The 26,694-nt window shown below is 42.8% G+C and overlaps 1 protein-coding gene across 1 annotated transcript in view; it reads right to left on the bottom strand.

Annotated features, from left to right (window-relative positions):
- Positions 1–26,694, bottom strand: part of KAT2B (lysine acetyltransferase 2B) — a 171,512-nt gene that overhangs the window by 80,422 nt on the left and 64,396 nt on the right. Inside the window, exons 4-6 of the mRNA XM_073568154.1 lie at positions 21,097–21,186; positions 11,741–11,922; positions 2,561–2,752 (exon numbers count right to left, since the gene is read on the bottom strand). Coding sequence (XP_073424255.1) covers positions 2,561–2,752; positions 11,741–11,922; positions 21,097–21,186 — 464 coding nt within the window. The remainder of the gene's footprint in view (positions 1–2,560; positions 2,753–11,740; positions 11,923–21,096; positions 21,187–26,694) is intronic.

Here is a 26,694-nt window from a genome sequence, read left to right as displayed (position 1 = left end):
TGAGTCCATGGTGGCATAGTGTGTTACTTATGGTAGGCCTTGTTACATTGGTCCCAGCTCTCTGCAGTTCATTCACTAGGTCCCCCCGCGTGGTTCTGGGATTTTTGCTCACCGTTCTTGTGATCATTCTGACCCCACGGGGTGGGATTTTGCGTGGAGCACCAGATCGAGGGAGATTATCAGTGGTCTTGTATGTCTTCCATTTTCTAATTATTGCTCCCACAGTTGATTTCTTCACTCCAAGCTGGTTGGCTATTGCAGATTCAGTCTTCCCAGCCTGGTGCAGGGCTACAATTTTGTTTCTGGTGTCCTTTGACAGCTCTTTGGTCTTCACCATAGTGGAGTTTGGAGTCAGACTGTTTGAGGGTGTGCACAGGTGTCTTTTTATACTGATAACAAGTTTAAACAGGTGCCATTACTACAGGTAATGAGTGGAGGAAAGAGGAGACTCTTAAAGAAGAAGTTACAGGTCTGTGAGAGCCAGAAATCTTGATTGCTTGTTTCTGACCAAATACTTATTTTCCACCATAATATGCAAATAAAATGAAAAAAAAACAGACAATGTGATTTTCTGGATTTTTTTTTCTCAGTTTGTCTCCCATAGTTGAGGTCTACCTATGATGTAAATTACAGACGCCTCTCATCTTTTTAAGTGGTGGAACTTGCACTCTTGCTGACTGACTAAATACTTTTTTCCCCCACTGTATATAGTCGGGTCTAATCCCACATCGGCAAAATTCACCTTAGAAATCAATGAGCCCAACTCCCTCCAGAAACTCCGAATCCTTGGACATGTACAGAAAATATGATACAGCGTACCCAGATCGAGGCCGCACCGCCAACACACATCTGGAATTACGGGGTTCAGTCTGTGCAGGAAGTCAGGAGTGTGGTACCAGAACATTAAAATGTTATACTGATTCTCTTTATAAAGGGTGCATATGAATGACTTAGGCTGGTTTCACACTTGCGTTGGGCAGAGCTGCAAAGGGCTGCGTAGGTCCTCTGTTAAAGTCCGCCTACTGCCACACCTCTTCCATTCAGCTCCGCCTATGTCGGCATGCATCCTGCGTACCTATCTTTAACATTGGGTACACAGGCCATGCGAATGTATGCAGATGCCTCCGCATGAATCGTTTTGAAGCTGCGCCGAACGCAACATGTTGCATTTTGTTGCGGTCGGGGCAGCGTCAAAACGATGCATTCGGAGGCATCCGCATACATTCCCATGGCCTGCGTAACCAATGTTAAAGATAGGACGCATGCTGACGTAGGCGGAGCTGAATGGAAGTGGTGCGGCAGTGGGTGGGGCTTAACGGAGGAACTACGCAGCCCTCCGCAGCCCTGCCCAAAGCAAGTGCGAAACCAGCCTTAGCAGCCTTTTCCCAAATGGTATGCAAATTTTGGGGCGAGAATTATTTTCCCAAGATAGATTCCCATTTGCTCATATAGGGATGTTTTGGTTGTCGGCCATCTCGAGGGGAACAAAGGATTTTAGAAATATCAGAAATTAAACCTTTGTTTGAAGACCTACCCCTACAAATCATCTTGAAATCTGTTGGCGGGGAGATTCCCGAAGAACCAAAAAGGGAGTAAGCAAAATGTTTAATCTGTAAGTACTTGTAGAATTGTTTGTTAATAATGGAGAATCTAGATTTGATCTTGTCAAATGTGAGAAGCCCAAGCGTATTCCCGTCTGCCGCATCTGCAAATCTAAACAGTCCCACAAAGGACCAAGGGTGGGCCATTGCATATTCTAGACTGCTTGGCAGCAGGGGTTGAATTATAAACAAAATCATAGGCGAGTTTGAAGAAGCCAAACTTCTTCATACATGAGAACCAGACTTCCCTTGTGAATTGGATGGGACCTAAAAGGGGCTACGGGACCCTTGCATGTCTTTTCAGCCCTAATAAAGAATTTGGACGGATTGGCGCCAGCCACAGTTTCTGTATTTCCGTCCATTTATTGTATGCCCGGAACGAGGCCCATATTATTTTTTAAATAATTTTAAAAACATTTTTTTTTACTTTTTACCTGCTTTAATAGTCTCCATGGCAGACTAGAAACTACAATTTCAGCCCTATAAGTGTAACAGAAAGGCTCACTTGCTATGAGCGCCGCCCATTCCAACAATGACAACCACAGGGGTCTCCTGCAGACCCCGAGTTGTCATGCCAACCCATCCGCAACCCGCAGTCATGTGACACGGGCGCCAATGGGCAGGGTTTGTGACACGCTTCCAGCGCGATCATGTAAATGCCGCTGTCAGAGACTGATAAAAGGGTTTAAAATGGCTAGGTCACCCACATACCTATTTACCCACCACCATGAAAGTGGTGACACCTGAGATACCTCTCATCAGGAATCCTTAGATAGGCCGAGCACTCCTGTATTTTCTACGATAGATGCTGTTAGATGACTCTTATCTCACCATCAAACAAAATGACCAGGAGACTGGTTGAAACTCAACCTCCGTTCACGGCAGATGGTCAACCGATCAAATCGACAAAATCAGTGGGTTTAGTTTAGGCTCAAAAGATTTTGGTAAGTATGTCATACTTAGGAAAATGAGTTAATATCAGCGTCCTCTTCTCCTGTGGCAGTTTATCTTTCTCCTGCCTGGCTTGCTCCAACAGTTGCCGTCTCATGACAGTGAACACAGACCGCAGCAACGTTCTTCCAAACACTTGAGTTGTCTCATATCGGTGCAAGCTGTCGCAGAACTGGGGGACATTGCAGTAACAGAGCCACCTACAATACCAAGCCCAAGCAGATTATAACATGAAACTTGCAAATAAACCATAGTATTATATACAGTACATATTTGGGATAAATGTAAAGTATAAAATATATAATATTCAATTGTAAAAACAGAGTGACGTGAGGAGGAGAGCCCAAATTAAAATCCTAATACAAAATACTCTAAACTGCTTTTTAATCAGAGAAGTCTTGTAACAGTTTTTCTCTGCTAATTCCACTGGTCCTCATCAAAAGCCAGATTAGAGCCATTTCATTTGACTTACACCAGTATATTCATTTAAAATGTCCGACTTTAAGCAGATTGGGTTACATTATGCTGCCTGCCTCTATCCCTCAGCTCACAGATATTGGCAGTCTGCTGTGTGTGGAGATGCATCCAGCTGTGAGTGACTGCTCATAACTACATGTACAATGTGTTCTTCATCACTCTTGTTAACACAATGGCACAACATTTTCTATAATTTTGACTAGTAGGAGCCTTGAACTGCCTTTAATATACCTCACATTGATTCACGAAATCACTTCCTTCACAATCTCATGGTTTTCCAAGGATACTCTATAGAGCACACAAGTCAAATTCTGGCTCGCGGGCCAAATCTGGCCCATAGGGTAAGTGTATTTAGCCCACGACGCCAGGCAGCCCCCTTGACCGACATCACACTTTCAACTGTGTCGGCATTCTGGATGCCAATATAGTAGAAAGCAATTATGAAAGCGGGAACCTTCAGCTTACGTTCCTTCCGCCATCATTCTCCCTCTGCGTCTGACGTCTCAGCGCATTGGGAACGATAACGTCACAACAACGAATTCACTATGCCGAGCAGTGCAGAGCTGCAAAAGACATGGTGAAGAGGCTGAAGCCACGGAGACCGGGAAGCGGTGAGAGTTTTTTTTTCATGCAGGACTATGTGGGGCCCATTACACTGTATGTAAGGCAATGCATGGCCCATTATACTGTATGGAAGATTATTCAGGGTGCATGTCACTGTATGGCCCCACTTAGTCCTCCATACAGTATAATGGTCCCTGCAATGCCTTCCATACACTATAATGGCCCCCACAGAGTCCTTCATACAGTATAATGGACCCACATAGTCCTCCATACAGTATAATGAATCCTGCATTGCTTTCCATACAGTATAGTTGCCCCATATAGTCCTCCATACAGTATATTAGGCCCCCATTACCTTTCATACAGTATAATGACCCCTGCATTGCTTTCCATACAGTATAATGGCCCTTATACTCCTCCATACATTATAATGGGCTCTGTATTGTCTTCCATAAAGTATAATGCCCCCACATAGTCCTTCCTACAGTATAATGGGCTTGCATTGGCTGCCATACAGTATAATGGCCCCTGTGTTTGCAGTTATTTTGGTATTTTGTGTCTCCTTAGCATTTTAATTTAATTTGAGTGTACTATATGTTTAATGAAGAATATAACCCATTTTATATACACTTGGCATCTGCTTCCTCATGTTTGTAGGTAAATATCCAACAAATACCCGATTTCATCTAATCATTGACTCATTAAAAGCTTTTCAGGCGTGGATGAATTCAGGGTTCTCTCTATTCTGTCATGCTTTGTTTTTGCCTCCCCATGGGATTCACCTTTTTGTAGGTAGGTAACAATTCCCCATTCATCCTTTCCTGGCTTGAATCAAGTTATTCTCCTTTATTTCCTTTATCGTATAATTTGTCATCCTCTATGTCATTATTGTGGAAGCCTTGTGTAATTTTCTATTCCTATGTATTGCTCGTATATCTATGTTGTAACCTGCTTTGAAACAATAAAACAGTCCAAAAAAAGGGTCTTCTTTGTAGCAACCTGTTCAAGGGAATCTATCACTAGTTTGTTTCTGCCCCATCTCAGAATTATCAAGGAGCCTTACATAAGTTAGAATATATGATATAAAACCAACCTTTATTAAAGTCTAGATATAAGACGACACTATCACACACAAAAACAATTAACCGTGTCACCTACTTTACCCTACACTAAGGGATCCTGATATCAAAACTGCCTAGCAGCGGAGGTTGGCACCCTAAACATATACGAGATTGGCGCCCCCGCTCCACGACGGCTGTACCCTAAAGCTCCTAGATAGCCCTGTATGAGTGCAGTAGACAATTATTCACTCAATCAGAAAAGGAAAATATAGGGGTTGCCACAATGATGATTGCTAGGTAGGCAACAATAGAAAAAAGTGCAAAAAAGAGTGCAATTGACAAGACAATAAAGTGACATGTGCAAACAAGTGAGTACCTGACTAACTGTTCCCGGAATCTGTAAACCTTCCTAACAGCGGAGGTTTGCACCCTACTGGTCAGTGGAATGACGCCCCCGCTCCACGATGACTCACCCTAAATCAGCCCTTATATTGCTTGATAACTCCACATTAGGGTGAAGAAAAATGGTAGGCATTATGACATAACGATATGACATGACATAATGAATATTCAAATCAAATATACTGATAACAGAAAAGGGGTACTCAAGTTGTTTTTTTGATGCAGGATAGAATGAACCTCAACGCATTTCTCCTAACAGGATCATCAGGAGGTAGATAGTTGGATGCTGTGTGGTAACTGACCATAAACCTCCCCTATATATAAATGTGGCTGCTAATTAGTAACAATCACTTCCTGTATAACCTAGAGGTCCCTGTATAATGATCTCACAAAAAGGACCAAGTGTGGATTCCATATTGGAAGTGAAGACTAATTTGTGCTCTATCAACCAAGAATCATTATACATCATTGGCCAGTATGCCTGTCAATCAAGAGAAAAGGAAACCGATAGACCGCCATTATGATGTCAGGCGTGCGCTCCATCTGGAACGCACTCAGCCTACAGCTGATGTGCAGCGCTATACACTGATTTGTCCGCAAGTGAGAGCCATCTGACAGGCGGTGTTTCCTGTTCTCATTGTGCATGCCCATAGGTCGGCGTGCAACCAGAAGTGTGTCATAAGATTGACAACGGCACATCACCACGGTTAGGCTACTTTCACATTTCCGGATTTTAAATCCGGCGGGCTGCGGCGAAAAGTTGTCAAACCTGATCTGGTAGGAGCCGCAGCCCGCCGGATCAGCTGTTTTTGCCGGACACGGTGCAGGAGAGGGAGAGGGAAAGAGAGTCTTCGCGCATGCGCTCTGCAAAAAAGCGGTCCGGCGCTGTCAAAAAACGTTGCATGGAACGTTTTTTTTGCAGACGCCGGACAGGCATTTTTTGCCGTTTCCGGCTAAAGCCGGACACACCGCTTGGCCATCAGGCGCAATGCGGCGATAATGTAAGTCTATGGGAAAAAAGCCGGATCCGGTGGCAGCAGGCTCCGGATCCGGTTTTTCCATTTTTCGCCGCATCGCGCCTGATGCTTCAAAACGGAAATGTGAAAGAAGCCTTACATGAGCACTTCCTGTTGCCTCAGCGGTTAAGTGCGCATGCCCAGACCAGTGCCCGGGCCGGCGCATCTCAGTTAAAGATCTAAATCCCCCACTATCAATAGGGCGTATAAAAGCCTGACCCGCGAGTCCAATAGGGCACCAGATTAATATAACATTATGACTCCAAACTTGCGGGCGACATATAACAGGAGGTTCACACGATGGTTGACAAGCGCGCGTTACCATGGCAACATCAACGCTTTCTGCACTTCAGATCACGCATGCCCAGAAAGGTGCCATAGTAGCGCGTTGGAAGGGTATATCACCATTAGGGGCCTCAATCTCCCTCTATTGGTGGGGAGCACAGAAATATGAGCCGCTCACCACAACCGGCACAATTGGCCTAATTCTGCAACATGATTCATATGGTTAGGGCAAAATTCTATAATATGAGTAATATTTTATAGCCAATTACAACAAAGGCTTGCACCTATACCAGAACCTCATGATATATGATACTTATCCAACATGAAAAATACCCATATTAACCCTAAAATGCTCATAGAATATAAACAGGGCAGTGACATGAGATACATAATATCAACAAAATATCCTGTTTTTATGCAGAAAAAGGGAAGGGGGAGGAGAAAGTCATTATATCATAATAAAGGTACATATTGATCAAAGAAAAAAAAGAGAAATTATATATGAAAAAAATGTTGCACAACAGATTTGTGCATCCCATATTTATGGGAGTACATATTCAAATTGGCATGACAACATAAAGCTCATTCAGCCACTGAGGTTATAAGAAGCAAGCATATGATTGACTCTCATTTAGGCCATTTGGTGTCACGGATTCCAACCTGTGGATCCAGGCACATTCCCTTTGCATCAATAATTTGTCAAAATTTCCCCCCCGGGATTTTGTTTTACCACCTCAATGACACAGAACTTGATCTCCTCCATACTGCCTTTATGTCGTTCATTAATGTGTTTTGCCAGAGGGGTGTCACGATTATGTCTAATATCACCAGCATGCTCTCCAACCCGAAGTCGAAATTCTCTTGATGTTTTCCCCACATAATCATGAGGACAACTGCATGTGGCCATATATATGACACCAGATGTTTTACAGTTTGAGAAATCCCTGTGATAGAATTTTTTCACATTATAGGAGCTTACAAAGAATTTACATGATCTCTTAAACTTACAATTGACACAGTTACTACATTTTAAAAAAACGCAAGTTTTACGGTCCAGCCAAGAACCTGCAGGTGTAGATCTCCTAAAGTAACTGTGTACCAGACTATCCTTTAAAGAACGCCCCTTTCTAAAGGTAATCAATGGGCGTGGTCCTACAATTCCTCTGAGATCAGGGTCTGTTGTCAAAATATCCCAATGTTTATTGAGAATACCCCTCACTCTTTTACTTTGGCAATCAAAAGTTCCAATGATTCTCATCATCTCAAACTCCCCCGTGGAGTTAGTTGATCTAGTTTGCAATAGAGAATTTCTATCTTGGGATGAGGCATGCTCGTAAGACTTTTCAATAATGTCTCTAGGATAACCCTTATCCCAGAATCTCCTTTTCATCTCCATAGATTGTGATCTAAAGAAATCCATATCTGAACAGTTCCTCCTTAGCCTCAAAAACTGGCCTTTGGGAATGCCACGTTTTAAAGCTTCAGGGTGATGACTTTCCCATCGGAGCAGGCTATTGGAGCTCGTCGGTTTACGATAAATTTGAGATTTTAGAGAGCCATCCAGTTCTTTTTTAATCAGGACGTCCAAGAATGGTAGAGTAGTCCCATTTATTTCATGTGTGAACCTCATACCTATATCATTATTGTTCAACTCATTCACAAACTGTAGGAACTGGCTTTCTGTCCCCTGCCAAACAACAAACACGTCGTCAATAAATCTATACCACGTGCCGATGTACTCTTGCCACCACTGTGGTTCTTCTGAGAAGACTATGGTTTCCTCCGACCAGCCCAGGAACAAACCTGCATACGATGGGGCACAGGAACTGCCCATTGCAGTGCCCCTGAGCTGGTGGAAGTACTTCCTGTCAAATAGTAAAAAATTTTTTGTCAGGGTAAACTGCAAAATCTCCAACACAAATTGGTTATGGGCCCTATATTGAATTGCCCTTGTTTTCAAAAATATTCCACCGCTCTCAGACCTAGTTCGTGTGAGATATTACTATATAAGGCTTCAACATCAATTGAGGCCAAAAAAGAGTTATGAGCGACATGGATACCTTCCAATTTCAAAAGGAGATCGGATGTGTCCCTAATGTATGACGGTAGGGCCAAAACAAAGGGACGAAGTATTTTATCAATATAAACTCCACAACTCTGGATAAGGGAGTCAGATCCCGACACAATTGGACGTCCCTTTAAGGGATTAAGTCCCTTATGCATCTTAGGTAGAGTGTAAAAGGTGGCAATCAGAGGATAAGAGGGACATAGAAAATCATATTCATTTTTAGATATTAGACCCTCCACTTTGGCTCTCCTTAATACATCCTCTAATTCCAAATTATTTCCTACTGATGGATCAGAAGGTAAAATTTCATAGGTTTGTGTATCCCTTAAAATGTTTTGGCACATCCGTAGATAGTTTTTTCAGACATTATTACAAGGTTCCCACCTTTGTCTGAGGGTTTAATTATTAGATCATTTTGCTCCATTAACCTAGTCAAAGCCTCTCGTTCATTTGTAGAAAGATTCGAGTCAGATGAGTGGGATGGAATTCTCCTAAGATCTCTTTCAACAAGCTTGAGAAAAATATCAATGCTAGAGATATCAGACTGAGGAGGCATTTTAGTGCTTTTATTCCTCAAATTTGTGAAAGGACCAAATCCCTCTTTGGTATCATTTTCCTCCAGTAGTCCTACCAATGCCCTAAATCCTTCAAGCTCATCCTCCTGCAAACCAAAATGTTCACATTCATTGTGATCATTTCGCGCAAATAATTTTTTTCATCCGAGTTTACGACAAAATAAATTAATATCCTTAGTCCAGTTGAAACAATCAAAACTGTTTGGAGTCATAATGTTATATTAGTCTGGTGCCCTATTGGATTCATGGGTCAGGCTTTTATACCCCCTATTGATAGTGGGGGATTTACATCTTTAACTGAGATGCGCCGGCCCGGGAACTGGTCTGGGCATGCGCACTTAATCGCTGAGGCAACAGGAAGTGCTCATGTAACCGTGGTGATGTGCCGTTGTCAATCTTATGACGTACTTCCGGTTGCACGCCGACCTATGGGCATGCGCAATGAGAACAGGAAACACCGCCTGTCAGATGGATCTCACTTGCGGACAAATCAGTGTATAGCGCTGCACATCAGCTGTAGGCCGAGTGCGTTCCAGATGGAGCGCACGCCTGACATCATAATAATGGCGGTCTATCTGTTTCCTTTACTCTTGATTGACAGACATACTGGCCAATGATGTATAATGATTCTTGGTTGATAGAGCGCAAATTAGTCTTCACTTCCAATATGGAATCCACACTTGGTCCTTTTTGTGAGATCATTATACAGGGACCTCTAGGTTATACAGGAAGTGATTGTTACTAATTATCAGCCACACTTAAGGTACTGTCACACTTAGCGATGCACCAGCGATCCCGATCAGCAATATGACGCGGTCAGGATCGCTGGTGCATCGCCAAGTGGTCGCTAGTGAGCTGCCACACAGGCAGACCTCACCAGCGACATCATAGCGGTCGGGGGTCGCTACTTACCTGTCACACTAGGCAATCCTGACGTCCTCGCGCCCGGCTCCACGCTCGTCTCTCCACAGGAAGCGCCGCAGGAAGCTGACGACGAGAAACAGTCCTGGACGTTCTCGCGCGATCAGCGATAACCAGCGGGGGAGCCGGTCGTAGGTAAGTATCAGACACAGCGATATTGCTAGCAATATCACTATAATGTCACAAGTTCTAGCGATATTGCTAGCGATATCGCCAAGTGTGACAGTACCTTTATATATAGGGGAGGTTTATGGTCAGTTACCACACAGCATCCAACTATCTACCTCCTGATGATCCTGTTAGGAGATACGCGTTGAGGTTCATTCTATCCTGCATCAAAAAAACTACTTGAGTACCCCTTTTCTGTTATCAGTATATTTGATTTGAATATTCATTATGTCATGTCATATTATTATGTCATAATGCCTACCATTTTTCTTCACCCTAATGTGGAGTTATCAAGCAATATAAGGGCTGATTTAGGGTGAGCCATTGTGGAGTGGGGGCGCCATTCCACTGACCAGTAGGGTGCCAACCTCCGCTGTTAGGAAGGTTTACAGATTCCGGGAACAGTTAGTCAGGTACTCACTTGTTTGCACATGTCACTTTATTGTCTTGTCAATTGCACTCTTTTTTGCACTTTTTTCTATTGTTGCCTACCTAGCAATCATCATTGTGGCAACCCCTATATTTTCCTTTCCTGATTGAGTGAATAATTGTCTACTGCACTCATACAGGGCTATCTAGGAGCTTTAGGGTACAGCCGTCGTGGAGCGGGGGCGCAAATCTCGTATATGTTTAGGGTGCCAACCTCCGCAGCTAGGCAGTTTTGATATCAGGATCCCTTAGTGTAGGGTAAAGTAGGTGACACGGTTAATTGTTTTTGTGTGTGATAGTGTCGTCTTATATCTAGACTTTAATAAAGGTTGGTTTTATATCATATATTCTGTTATGTAAGGCTCCTTGATAATACTGTTTTCTTGACCTTACTGGTTTCAATTTTCTTAAAATATAATTCTCTGCCCCATCTCAGAGCAGCATGAGGTAGGGGCAGAGACCTTGATTCCGGTGATGTGTCATTTACTTTACTGGGTGCTGTAGTTTTGATTAAGAACTGTTTAATCTGCTGCATATCTAGCAGTTCTCTAAATGCTGAGCTCTGTATAACCCCGCCCACACCACTGATTGGCTGCTTTCTGTGTACACTGTGCTTAGGCAGTAAGCTGTCAATCAGTGATGGGGCATGGTTGGACAATATGGCAACATGTTTTCTAGTCTTGTAGTGAAAATCTCATGCTGATAAAACACTGACTCTATGAAAACTACACTAGGCAGCCCAGTAAGGGGCACATTGCTGGAATAAGGGTCTCAGTCACTACTTCATGCTGCTCTCAGATTAGGTTGCAAAATCCCAGTGGTAGATTCCCTTTAATACTGAAACTGATTTACAGTAACTTGTCTCCACAGTACAGGTGCGCATAGTCAGTTGACCAGGAGAACCCAGAAAGGTCGAAAGTAATAGTTTAGACCACACATGAATGTCGTGTGTTAAAGTACAGGATAATGGTAACGTATGTTTTTTTCTCTTCATAAATAATAAATATTTAAATTTAAGACATATATAAATAAATAATAATAACTAATAGTATAATTTGCTTTAGACACCCCCAAGGAACAATCAGAACAGCGATCCACATTCCAAAAGAATAAACCGTGACCTGCAGATTCAGAAGACAACTCACGGTTTCTGTACATACATTTCAATAAATCTACTCAGTGAAAATGAACCATATTTATAATTACCTGATAAAATATATACCTTGTATAATTGACTTTATAGGCAGCAATGTCCTCAGCCGGGGAACTCTGCCTCCGCTGTGAAGGAGTTTCTAGGTGCCAGTAGTTGATGCGATTTACAAACATTTTGGCCAATTCTATAATAGTTTGCCGTTCTTTCGCTGGTAAATGACTAAATTTATATTGTACAAAATTGTTTACACCCTTTAAAGATAAGAAAATGAAAATAAATAAATTTGAAGTACAGCCATATCAATCATACACCAGCATTCCAATCCATACTATCCATAAACCATACATTAGGTCTTTATCCATGGTTACTGAAAGCCAGTCAGCACAAAATGACTGTTCAGACCTAGCAGAAACGCTCAGCGCACCCTTGTTGTGGTTATATAGTTCAGTGCACATTCTCCTACCTACTTTTCTTCCATCTATCTCGACCCTCCTTTGGCTCCTGTGAAGCCAGGATTGTCAATAAAGGAAGACGGGATAAAGACAGATGCAAAATAAGTAGGTGAAGGTGCACTGAGCAGTTTGGCCACACCAGGGGTGCACCAAGCATCTGTGCTTGGTCTGAACAGTCATTTTGTGCTGATAAGTTCTCTTTAAAACACTGTTTTCTTATTCTGTTTAAAATCCTGCCTGATACAACATGAAATATAATATAGGATAAGGATTTCAACATTGATTATTCTGAAGCAGATCTCCAAATGTGCTGCTTCTATTTATCATGAGAGATAAAGGGGGTGATAAAAAGAGACTTACAACAAGATGGGGACATTACTACATGAAGTGGACATTACAACAAGATGGGGACACGACTACAAGATAGGACCAGGATGGGGGAAATTACAATACAAGAAGGGACCAGGATGGGGACATTATTACAAGGACAGAACCAGGATGGGGGAAATCACTACAAGGTGGGGCCAGGATGGGGGAAATCACTACAAGGTGGGGCCAGGATGGGGGAAATTACTACAAAATGGGACCAGGATGGGGACATTATTACAAGAAGGGGAGTAGGATGGGTGACATTTCTATAAGATGGGGACTAGCATAGAGACATTACTACAAGATAGGGATAATACTCCAAGTTGGGGACTAGGATGGGGACATTACTACAAGAAGGGGACATTACTACAAGATGGGACTAGGATGGGGGATATTACTACAAGAAGAGTACTAGGATGGGGGACATTACTACAAGAGGGGTCCAGGATGGGGACATTACTACAAGATGTGGGCCACTGTGACAGGATGGGGACATTACTACAAAATGGAGACCAGGATGAAGAACATTATTACAGGATTGGGGCCAGAAAGAATTACTATGTGCGACTAAATTGTTAAACAATATTACTGTATGGAGCCGTTTGGAGGACAAAAAAAAAGGCAAAAAAAATTCTTAGAAATTAAAAAGAAACTCAAACTAAAAATATGCTGCAAAAAATTATGCTTTATGTAAAAATTGAATTAAAAAAACAAAACTTGTACCCTAACACATGACAAACACCATTAAAAAAACACACCAAAGAAGATACAAAATTGTCAAAACGTCAAATACTACAAAAATGGTATCCCTGAAAAACGAATCGTCTCGCAAACAGCGCAGCCTGTCATATGCCAATTTTTACTCTGTGTGGCCCGTTTACCCGGCTGAGTTTGAGACCCCTGCTTTGGAGCAACGTCGCAGCTTGGCTCGTTCACCTGCGGCATTTGGTATTTTGATTACAATTCACACCTTCCACTGAATCCACCTTGTGACGATTCATCCTGAAGGCACTACCTCACCTGAATAAGTCGGCACAGATCATGTGTTGACCCTTTTCGCAGAGCTGCAATCCCCTTCAACACGGGGGTGGAGGCAGTAAATTCATTACATCTGAACCAGTAGTAAGGAATGAAATAACGGGGGAATCATGAGAAATGAAGCTACCCGCGTTGGCGTTTTTAGCCGAGATTCCTCCAATATTTTTGAAGCAGCTCCCGTAAACATTGGGGGTAAAACAGCTATGAACAGTGAAAAAGTTAAACCAAAAAGTAGAAGAAAAGTCACAGGGACTAAGTGTGCCAATATGGCAGTCAAGTTTTTTTCCGCACAACCACTATAAAGTATCGGACAGCATCGGATTTATACAAAATCTAAGCATTCCGAGTGATCAGCAAATATTTGAGGAAATTATTTTATTCCATGCCATTTCTTGGGCAGCATCTGCTGTAGTACATCCTTTGTGAAAGTACTGACTCCAGCAAATTAATATTATGGGGATTTAAATGGCTGATTTGTTTTCTACCTTGACAAGTTGAGAAGGCTGTGTGCCGTGACCATGAAGCAGCAATGATTTTACAATGACAGACTCTTGATTCAGCGTTTCAGGTCTGAAATTGTGCAGTCACAAGAAATGAAATGTTAAATGAACTTAGCCAGCCATGAATAGCAACACTTCTGGACTGGGAAAATAAACCGGAGAGGGTGTACTACAATGTAGCGGAGGAATTTCACACTGAAAAATGCCAATACCATGTGCTTAAAAATATTTGAAATGCCGAAAACTCTCTCATTACGTACATTTTTTATAGTAAGGATACTGTGTACAGATCACAGATATACATACAGTTGTGGCCAAAAGTATTGACATCCCTGCAATTCTGTCAGATAATACTCAGTTTTTTCCTGAAAATGATTGCAAACATAAATTCTTAATAAAGCTCTACTTTTGTCTCATCTGACCAGAGAACATTCTTCCAAAACGTTTTAGGTTTTTTCAGGTAAGTTTTGGCAAACTCCAGCCTGGCTTTTTTATGTCTTGGGGTAAGAAGTGGAGTCTTCCTGGGTCTCCTACCATACAGTCCCTTTTCATTCAGACGCCGAAGGATAGTATAGGTTGACACCGTTGTACTCTCGGACTGCAGGGCAGCTTGAACTTGTTTGGATGTTAGTGGAGGTTCTTTATCCAACATCCGCACAATCTTGCATTGAAATCTCTTGTCAATTTTTCTTTTCCGTCCACATCTAGGGAGGTTAGCCACAGTGCCATGGGCTTTAAACTTCATGATGACACTGCGCACGGTAGACACAGGAACATTCAGGTCTTTGGAGATGGACTTGTAGCCTTCAGATTGCTCATGCTTCCTCACAATTTGGTTTCTCAAGTTCTCAGACAGTTCTTTGGTCTTCTTTCTTTTCTCCATGCTCAATGTGGTACACACAAGGACACAGGACAGAGGTTGAGTCAACTTTAATCCATGTCAACTGGCTGCAAGTGTGATTTAGTTATTACCAACACCTGTTAGGTGCCACAGGTTAGTTACAGGTGCTGTTAATTACACAAATTAGAGAAGCATCACCTGATTTTTCGAACAGTGCCAATACTTTTGTCCACCCTCTTTTTTATGCTTGGTGTGGAATTATATCCAATTTGGCTTTAGGACAATTCTTTTTGTGTTTTTTCATTTAAGACAAATTAAATGAAGATAATAATACCAAAGAATTTGTGTTTGCAATCATTTTCAGGAAGAAACTGAGTATTATCTGACAGAATTGCAGGGGTGTCAATACTTTTGGCCACGACTGTATAATGCAATAATGCTTTTAACGTTGTGCATTGTAACGATCGATCGTGATGATAGAAGCAGCTGCGTATGAGGAAGGCACAGAATTTACTATAGGTCGGTATGTTTTATTTTCTATTATGATAAAATATGTGAAGAAAATAAAAAAAATACCTATTGCTAACGTTTTTATAGTAAACTTATTTTTAAGCTTCTTTTTTCATTGTCAGTGGGAGAAACAAAATAATAATATTGTACTTATGAAACTTTTTAATGGCTAAAAAAAAAATAATAAAAAGTGATGTTACAAAACAAGCTTTCTAGAGTACTTAGGTCTCTTCATCAGGCATGGTATAACAAAGTATTTGGAGAAACCCAAATGTATCCACAAAAGAGCAGCTACACGACATAATAAATGGACATTTAACAAACTGAGTTCAGAAAGTGAATTAGTTTAGATAAGTGGTGTGAAAGTTTTATTGCCCCAATAATTATGTCAGATCAGAGACCTGATGCCCTCACTGTCGCTGGAGCAGATTCCTCAGGTTTTGTAGTAAATCATAAATCCTTGTGACAGATTTACTCCTGTATGGAGGGTATAAAAGACTGCCATACATTTTTGTTCCCAGACCTTTTGGTGTTTTTGTGATTAGAAGTTGCCTTTTAATATGACAAGGTTCATATTGTTGTGTCCCGGACCACAGAAATGTTCAGCCACAGGTAGAGATGGCTCTTTTGGTCTGTACTCGTTTGGTGATGAGACCTCATCACTGTTTCTGTCCTGTGTCTCCAACATAGAGACCCCCAGCAGGAAACGATAACAGACAAAAAACGCATCTACAATACCTGTGGTCAAATATTTCTGTGGTCCAGGACACAGCATAAACCATATGAAACTTGGCATATTAAAATCACAAAAAAACCAAAGGGTCTGGGAACAAAAATTTATGATGGTCTTTGATACCCTCCACACAGAACAAAATCTGTCACAAGTGTCACATCTCCATCAGAACCTGCTCCTACGACTTCTGTGGACAGACACTGCCGTATTCACTCTGCGGCCAGCGTTGGTGATAGGTACTGGATCAGACAATTCTATCTCTAATCTGTTGCCTCTATGCAACATTAGTGGTAAGTACATTGTATGAGTCTGGCTCTGGCAGTCCTGTGTGTACATGTCCTTGTACTGGTCTTGTGTGAACTTGGTCCTGTCTGTCCTATGTGAACTTGTCCTTACCTGACCCAGTCTGTTCTATGTGTACCTGCTGCCGTCTGTCCTGTGGGAACCTGCAGCTCCCTGCCTGTCTGCATCTGCAGTTCCCTGCCTGTCTGCATCTGCAGTTCCCTGCCTGTCTGCATCTGCAGTTCCCTGCCTGTCTGCATCTGCAGTTCCCTGCCTGTCTGCATCTGCAGTTCCCTGTCTGTCCGCACTTGTGGGCCAGTACTTCCTTGCCAGAGACTCAGTTCTTCCTGAAGCCGTTCCTGTCCATCCTTTCTGAACACTGGGTCCTACCCATTTCTATATTCCAGTCGTACCTACCAGTGACCCAGTTCTTCAAGAAAGCTGTTCCTGCCAAACCAGTCTGAAATGGGTCCTACAACTGCCTGCCTGTATTATCAGTCGTGTCTGCCAGCACCATCATATCTCGTTGAAGGTCAGTTGCCATCTGACCGATGTCAGTCCTGGTGTAGCACATGGTCACGCCTCCCCAGGCTCTCCTTGATCGCGGCACTGTCAGTAGTCATGCATCCAGGGTCAGTCTTCGGGAGGCACTTTGTCACAACCTTCCAACCTCTCCTCGGTCCACGGCACAGTGGGACCACGATCCATGCTCGCACTAAACAGTCCAAGCTCGAGCACAACATCTGTCATTCGAACGCTATTGTTCAATCCCCCCCCCCTCTTTTCCGAGAAGGTATCTTTTACTGCTTTTTTTCATTAATTAGTACCCCTCTTAAACAGTCCTTCATGACATCCCACACTATATTACTAGGCGCTGACCTCACATTAGTGTCAAAGAACGCCACTAACTTCTCTTTAATATTGTTGTAATTAATGAGCTTGAGCCAAAATGGGTTAAGCTTCCAGCTCAAGGAGTGTCGAACCCTTAATGGGTCTATCTGTACTTGAAATAATATAGGAGAGTGATCTGATAAGAATCTACGGGAGTACTCAATGTTTAATATAGAAGGAGCCATAGAAGAATTGCATAAAACCATATCTATTCTTGAAAGGGAATAAAATGTCAAGGATGCACACGAGAATGCTCTTAAGGATGGAAACTTTTCCCTTCATACATTTAGGCTTAGCTCACTAATAAGCGGACCGGAGGGAGACAAAGTGAAATCGCCTTCTGGGAACCTACCTTTACCAGGATTGCAAATATTGTTAAAATCCCCCATTACTATTAGAAATATATCTTAGCAAATTACCAAGGTTTCCTATAATTCTTGCTGTCTCTAACATTATGTCCTCACTCTATCTATAAAACCTATGCCCGATATTGCCATTTCCGAGTGTGGTTGTACCATTACTCCGCAGCAATATGGGGTCACTCTTGACTCAGATCTCTTCTTCACCTTCTAGATGTCACCTACATCTCCAAAATATTTCTACAATTCAACCTTTTCTTACCTTTGACATGGCAAAAACTCTTAGGGCCCCGTCACACATAGCAACTCACCAGCGATCCCGACAACAATATCAACTTGTCAGGTGTGTCGCTACATGATCGCTGGTGAGCTGTCAAACAGGCAGCTTCACCAGCGACGACGAGCGGGCGCGTCGCTGTGTACGTTAGTTACCAGCAAGCTGATGCAGGGAGCTGGTAACCAAGATACACGGTGCGGTGCGTGGCACTTAGAAACCCAATGTGTACCTTGGTTACCAGCTCCCTGCATCAGCGCGCTGGTACCTAAGGTACACATCGGGTTTCTAAGCACCGCGCGCTGCTTAGAGACCCGACGTTTACCTTGGTTACCAGCGCGCTGATCGCTGGTCGTTGTTCTCCCACCTGCCACACGCAGCGATGCGTGCTGGCCAGCGGGAGACCAACGACCGAAAAAAAGTCCTGACCTTTCATAAACGATCAGCGATACCGGCAGGGGGGGCCAGTCGCTGATAGCTGTCACACACAGCGATCTCACTGGTGAGATCGCTGTTGCGTCACAAAACTTGTGACTCAGCAGCGATCTCGCTTTACTGTAGCTCCTATCCATTCTTGTCTGGACTATTGCAACTCTCTACTGATCGTTTTCCCTCTCACTAAACTCTCCCCTCTCTAATCCGTCTTGAATGCAACAACCAGGATCATATTGCTTTCCAGCTGCTACACAGATGGCTCTACACTGTGCCAGTCATTGCACTGGTTGCCCATCAGCTACAGAGTTCAATATAAACTTATCACGCTCACCCACAAAAGCACTCCACGGTTCAGCACCACCCTACATCTCCTACTTGTCTAAGTCTACTACCCTACCTATGCTCTCCCCTCTGCTAAAGACCTAAGAAAAACATCCTCAATAATCCGAACCTTCCACTCCTGTCTCCAATACTTCTCACAAGCTGCGCCAATTCTCGGAATGTATTACCCAAGACAATTCAATTAATCCCCAATATCCACAATTTTAAGTGTGGCCTAAAAATACATTTTCTTAGACTGGCCTATCATGTCACCACACTTATCTAACTAACCCTGTTTTGCCCACACAAAATTTTCTTCCAAATCAGGACACTCTTAGCATCTGTTCAGATACACTCCACTGACTTATTAGCCCTATGTGTCTGCATTTGTACGGTTACTGGCTGGTGACCGGTTCATGCAGCACTGTGAACCCTATATATATATATATATATATATATATATATATATATATATATATATATTACTGATGAATGGACCGTACAATACAAGCATTTTTTACCATTCTCCTTTTGTGTCTACCCTATTTCCTCATAGATTGTAAGCTCGTGAGCAGGGCCCTCACTCCTTTTGGTATCTGCTAATTTCATGGATTTTTCTGTAGTGTCTTTTATTGTCTGTACAAGTCCCCTCTAAAAGGTAAAGTGCTGCGGAATATGTTGGTGCTATAGAAATAAAATTATTAATATTATTCTCTTGAGAGTGAAATTAGAGTACAGAGTAGGTATATATATCACTATAATGATACACTCAAAATGGACTATTGTACACCTTACCCCAACAAACCTCCCCTCGTCATCTTTAATGGAGTCTAGATACTTAAAGGGGGTACTTTTATGTACCAAAAGGCTAACTCCCCTTGAGTAACTGGAATACATGGATTGGAGGCTAAAACCAATCGAGGACCTGTGCAACATAGTAATGGAGTTATTTATCACACGCGTCTCCTGCCAGCCTATAATTGCAGGGTTAATTTTCAAATGACACTGATATTAAAATGCATTAGATACATTATAGGTTAAGTCTCCTGTAATTAGCAGCCATTCATCAGGCTGAAAAACATGTGATCATACTGCTATTTGTCAAGGGATGATTCCCTTGCTTTTCAGGCTAAAATGTTGCTAGCCTTTAACTATATGTTATGTATGTTCTGTTTTGAGTTCTCCTTCCCCTTTCCTTCCCTCTTTCCTCGTTCCTTCCCCCCCTCCCTGCCCTTCCTTCTCCATCCCTCCCTACACTTTAAATTTAAAAACCCAATAAACTGTTGGAAAAGAAAAACATGTGATCATGACATCAAATGGAGAATGTATGGCTTCCAGAACTGGTTGAATTAAAGGGTTTTTTCACACCCATGGTATTGATGTTGATCTATGCTAGTGGATCTGTGGAGATCTGACACCCAGCACTCCCATTAATCAGCTGATATAAGTGGCCACATGTACAGGTGCAATTGTTAAGTGGCTTTTCAGGGGTTCTACAGATAAGTTCCTATTCATTTGAATAGAAGCTGTACATCAATACCCAGCAGCGGCCACAAACAGAGATAGTATTCCCCTCTGTACATTGCTTCACCCAACCACTGATGGAGCTGGTATCAGCTGATTAGTTGGGGCGCTGGACATCAGCCCCACAGAGATCCAACAGGATAGGTCCTCAATATCACAGAAGTGGACAGCCCCAAGCTGACTATAATACACATTAGATTAATCTGAGTTGGGCCTCCCAATTTATCCTTGATGGCAGAGAAAAAAAAGAAAAGTAAATTCCATATGATCAAGTCTTTCCATCTAAGGGGAAGACAAGATGCAAACATTCAGAATACATGTACTCCTGGATGAACGCAGCATGGTTGTGTATTGGTGGGGTGAGGGGAGAAAACTGTTGGCTGAACAAGTGTATAGGTGAAAGGCCTTACAACAAAATACATTTATTCTTGCTCATATGCATGAAGTAAGTGCCAGGATGCAAGGCTGCAAGCCAAAAACATGTATGTATATTAGATTATGAAGATAATCATTAATAATAATGATGCTTTTGTAGCAGAACTATCAGCTGCAGCTCCATCTCAATATCTGCTGCTTTGGTGGTAAAGGACAGTCACCGTCCATAAATTACCTGAACTTCCATACTTCATTTTTACTGTAGTATCATTACAATAAATCGTACATATGCATGCTCCGCTCGGCTGAGAGTGCATGTGTTCTCAGTAGGAATGGGGGAGTAAACTGCTGCCAAACTCCAAATGAAATCCAATCAAATAAACAGGAAACTGTGAAGCTGCCTAAAAGGACAGTCCATATAAAATGAATTTGGGCACAAACATATCTCAAGTAAGGAAATGATTCCTGTGTAGGGGCTTATGGAAGGTGCTTTTCTAAAGAACCAGCATAAACCTTCTTACCTGTTCAATACTCGGCTTCTCGAATGGTGGGCTTTCCAACGATCCTTCCACCAAGGGTTTACCCATTTGCAGAATGCATTTTCTTAAAAGCTGAAAAATGATTGGGAAAATGTTAAGTAAAGTCTGTCTGTCCTGGAGGGATTATCTGCACTATATTATGAGGTTAATGGAATTGTTTATCATTGTGAAATTGTAAGGGTTAATCACAGCTTACTGGACTGTTGGAGGTTGGTGATGTAATATATGATCTGGCCAGTAGAGGGCAGCGGAGAGGCCGAGATTGCAGCGCAGTTTGGCAGTCAGTGAGCTGAAGGAGAGACTGAAGCTGCGCATCGTTGGGAAAAGGTCTGGATAGAGGAGTTAGACTCTGGATCTGTTTTTGGTGGAGACTCTGGGACGTGTTGTTCGGCTTGACATGAGCCAACTTAGTGAGAACTTGGGCTAGGCCATGCGAGGCCTTATTTCTAAGGACTAAGAGAAGCCCTGCATTAGAGAGATCGGCATTCTCTAAGAGTACATGCCCACGATCAAGAATTACAGCGTCAAAAACGCAGCGACCAGATGTTACATGCATAGTGGATGGGATTTCTAGAAATCCCATGTCCACTATGCATCCATATGTGCCTGTGGATCACACGCGGAGACGGACACGCGCCGCAAATTTACAAGCCACCGCGTGTCAAGTCCAGCAACAGAATGCATGAACATACGCGGATTTACCTGCGTGATTAGAACGCAGCGTTTTGGACACACCGAAGATACGCTGCGTCCAAAGAGCTGCTACTTCCGGATAGTGGGATCGTAGACTTAAAGGGAATCTGTCACCTTTTTTTCGACTATGAGCTGCCTGCATCGACATCAGGGGCTTATCTACAGCATTCTGTAGACCTCTGCCGGACCATTCTGCCGGACCTCTCCCGGCGCCTGCGCACTGCAAGACTCTGCTCTGCCCTCAACAGGGCAGAGCAGTGCGCCTGCACAGGAGCCACAACAGAAAGGAAAGAAGAGGACGGCATCGTATGAAGATGGGAGGCGCCGGACCGCAACACCCATCGGACCAAGACCAGACCGCCCCCCGGTGAGTATAACTCCTTTTTCTTTTCTTTCAGGTTACATCGGGGGCTTATCTACAGCGTTACAGAATGCTGTATATAAGCCCCTGATGTCGGTGCAGGCAGCTCTTAGTCAAAAAAAAAGGTGACGGATTCCCTTTAAAGCTTCAGGTCAGCGTTTCTGACTATTCGCGACTCAGCCCAGCAAAACTTCAACTTCAGTCTCAGGACGTACCGGTACCAACTTACATCTGAATATATACGAGCATATAGAAATGCCTTTATAGAGGGTCAAGTTAGTTGGGAGAAAAGGCCTCTTCCATAAGTGACCCTTCAAAAACTGCACTGTCGTTTTATGGATTTATGCCTAGAAAGGGTTAATCGCATTTATTTTGCTGATAAGTCTGTCACTGTACCTGTATATACTCTAGTCTGTATTATTTAGGGTAGCTGCTGTCATCATCCTATTTGATATTTATACACTGTTTACCTTCCATCCCTTCCCCTTTTTTTGTTTACAAACTGGTTAGTAAATATGTATATTATATTATTTAATCCTTGTGCGTCTCTGCTGATTGCTGCTGTACCCCTCGTCCGGTGGCCATCCCTTGTCCACGTTACAAAATAACAGAAGTATTACCAAAAAATAAGAAAATAGAGGGGGAAGCCAGCACTGCTTAAGGTTAGAACGCATAAATTGGCGGACATAACCAAGCGTGCACGGCAACAGTGGTGGTGAGCCACAAACCAACAACAAGAAAATAGAGGGGGAAGCCAGCACTGCTTAATTTAATTGTGCACCTGTGTCTGGACCAACATCGCCCTTCATCTATGAATTGATCAATTTTTTTGCTAAATATCTCATTTTTGAATACAGCTAGACATTATGTGCATATGCACTCCAATTTATGCGTTCTAACCTTAAGCAGTGCTGGCTTCCCCCTCTATTTTCTTGTCGTTGGTTTGTGGCTCACCACCACTGTTGCCGTGCACGCTTGGTTATGTCCGCCATAATTTTTCTGTGTTCATTGTGATGGATTAGGCTGCTGTGCACACACACGGCAGCCCCACCCTGCCCCAAGCTTTATTTAATTGTGCACCTGTGTCTGGACCAACATCGCCCTTCATCTATGTTTGCTGGTCAGGCAATGTGTGGAGGCCATTCCTGATATGTCTGTGTTCAGACCTGGTTGGCCTTCATCTGCACTTGCTTCATCTGGCTTCATGGGAGCGATCCAGCAATGTTCAGGTACAGATTGCACTTGATGTGGTCATGCTCTAAATGTATTTAGGAGGCCGTAATGGCACAGCATTTATTAAAAATATATAGAGTAGGACCCCCCCATATGAGATTGCCTTGGCGCGGCGGGGCGGCTCAATTGAATTGATCAATTTTTTTGCTAAATATCTCATTTTTGAATACAGCTAGACATTATGTGCATATGCACTCCAATTTATGCGTTCTAACCTTAAGCAGTGCTGGCTTCCCCCTTTATTACCAAAAAATGCATTGTGAAAACCAGTAAATGACGGAGATCACTGAATATAAAGTAAGATGAAAAAGCTATTCCCTTCATTAAAAGTTTTCTCCTATCCCACCGATCCCTAAAAAATGGCTTTGAAAATGACCGATCTGAATGAGGAGGTGGCTAAGCATTCATACCACTGCTGTAACAATTTCCCGGCGTCCCATACAGAACGAGTGGAGAGGTGACGTATTTCAGAGCCCTCGTCTTGGGATAAACAGTCAGATACAAATTATCGCTCATCGTTCGGGTACATGATAACTTTTAATAAATGGAATATTCTTTTAACGCTGTCCTGATACAACAATGATAAAAAGCTCATATATTAATAGACGGAATATATAATTCCCATATAACACGCCTATGCCTTTATTTACAGGGATATCAGAATTTGGTAAATTTGTAGATAACACATAAGACAGCAAAAAACGTCCAGTGTAGATCAAAGAGTATGGCAGACAAATACTACTCTGTGTTAAAGCATCTCTAAAGGGGACACTTTATTTTCCTTAATTGCATGTATTTGGGGATAAAAATTATGTTTGCGATTGGTCTTTCATCAGGGGTGGACACTGACTGCAAGAAATGTGTCTGGATCCCCCTCTCTGCCCGGAACGCTGCTTATGATGAGGGCAATCTGGCAATGGGACCCCTGGAGCCCTGGGCTCTGAGAAACAAGCCAGACCGCCCTCATTATTACTGCCCTGCAAAGTAGGGGCGTATATAGCAATCACAGGGCTGCATTGCAAAAGTTCTATTTGGGCCTCCCCACACCTCTAAAAAATATATTTATATTTTTTCACGGAGACTGGAATATATATATATATATATATATATATAAAGCTCAATGTGTGTGTGTATGTATGTATGTCCGGGATTGGCATCCGCACCGTCGTAGCTACAGCCACAAAATTTGGCACAGTCACACGTCTGGACCCCGAGAGCGTCATAGGCTATGTTGTGAGGGGAAATTTTAACCCCGCGCGTTCCAATTCACCAAACAATTTTACCCCCTATCTACATAGTGGGGAAAAAGTGAAAGGAAAAGTGTTGGAGGCAAATTGACAGCTGCCAGATGTGAACAAGGGGGACTTAAAGAATGAGAGCGATAGCGCCAAACAGTATATACCGTACAGTTGCTAAGGTGGGGCCCTGACATGGGATACTCACCACACACGTAGATATGAACACACACACAAAATGTGCCACACACTACCACGTGCTTCAACACATATACCACCCTCAGCACACATTTCACCACACATACACCAACCTCGCCACATAAAAGTCCAAACACAAAAGTCGCCACTCAAAACTCGCCACGCTGTCCCAGAGCTGTTTAAAAGATGAAAAATGAGCTGTGATTGGTTGCTATCAGCAACAGTTTTCTTTGTAGACAGTTGTGGTAACTGAGGCCTATTATTCTTATCATTTCTATGGTGTTATCGTCCTTCTGTAAAGCTGGAAATATCACAATTTATTACCGTGCCAACACAGACCACCCTCTGACACAGACTGCAGGGGGAGCCCAGTATCACACAGGATAGGATTAGATACACAGCTCAGAAGTCAGTATCACACAGGAGAGGATTAGACACATGGCTCAGCAGTCAGTATCACACAGTAGAGGAATAGATACACGGCTCAGCAGACAGTATCACACAGGATAGGATTAGATACGCAGCTCAGAACACAGTATCACACAGAATAGTATTAGATACACGGCTCAGCAGACAGCATCACACAGAATAGGATTAGATACACGGCTCAGCAGTTAGTATCACACAGGATAGGATTAGATGCACGGTTTTTATGTGCAATGTAATCATTATAATTTGTTATAACTAACCACAGTTGGTTACTATGCCCAGGCAACGCCGGGCTCTTCAGCTAGGATATATTATATATATATATATCCGTTAGCATTCTGTTCTGCTGCTTTCATCGCAGTAATACTTGCAGTCAGGTGACAACTAGTGTTGCTGTGTCAGTGAGTAGAACCCTGCACACAGATACCCACATATACTGTACATAGAAACACACACATTTTAAAACAGACATCAACAAACTGGAGCAAGTTCAAAGAAGAGCAACCAGAATAGTGACCGGTCTGCAAACCATGTCCTATTAGGAACGGTTACAGGATTTGGGAATGTTTAACTTGTAAAAAAGAAGACTGAGAGGAGACTTAATAGCCGTCTACAAATATCTCAAGGGCTATCACATTGTAGAAGGATCATCTTTATTCTCATTTGCACAAGGAAAGACTAGAAGCAATGGGGTGAAACTGAATGGGAGGAGACACAGATTAGATATCAGAAAAAACTTTTTGACAGTGAGGGTGATCAATGAATGGAACAGGCTGCCACGAGAGGTGGTGAGTTCTCCTTCAATGGAAGTCTTCAAACAGAGACAGGATAGACATCTGTCTGGAATGATTTAGCGAATCCTGTTTGAGCAGGGGGTTGGACCAGATGACCCAGGAGGTCCCTTCCAACTCTACCATTCTATGATTCTACATACATACAGATACACATATACTGTACATATATAAAACACATACATAATGTAACAACCCTGCTGGCATTGCTGCATGGCTTCCCATCCCCCACACACCAACTTACTCACTGCTCCAGGGCATGCTGTGACTTCTGTCTGCTGCCAGCTCCACGCTCTGTGACTCTTGTCTCCTGTCTGCTCTGTGCATGTGTCCTGGCTGTCTGCATAGGGGGGCGGCGCCGGAACTCTCTGGTTCTTATGGAATCAGGGTGCAGCTGTCTAATGTGTCCCTGACCAATTACCAAGAGTTCTCTAGTATATAGGGCAGCTCCACCCAGTGGATCTGGCCTGTGCAATGTGTTAAGTCAGTTAGTGTCTTGCTGCTGAGCTGCCAGGTCTTGCTCTGTGTTTCGCCTTCTCTGGAGGTTCTATTCCTAGCTTTGCTTTGTCTGTCTGCCCTCCAGGAGGCAGAATATCCTGGTCTCTGTGACTTTGTTCTAGCCTTGTCTTGTACCTGTCTT

Source organism: Dendrobates tinctorius, unplaced genomic scaffold (genome assembly GCF_039654945.1).
Source record: "Dendrobates tinctorius isolate UK_male_01 unplaced genomic scaffold, ASM3965494v1 ptg000005l, whole genome shotgun sequence".
In the NCBI taxonomy this organism is placed as follows: domain Eukaryota; kingdom Metazoa; phylum Chordata; class Amphibia; order Anura; family Dendrobatidae; genus Dendrobates; species Dendrobates tinctorius.
The sequence above is the reverse complement of the archived record's forward strand: the minus strand, read 5'-3'. Positions and strand labels throughout refer to the sequence as shown.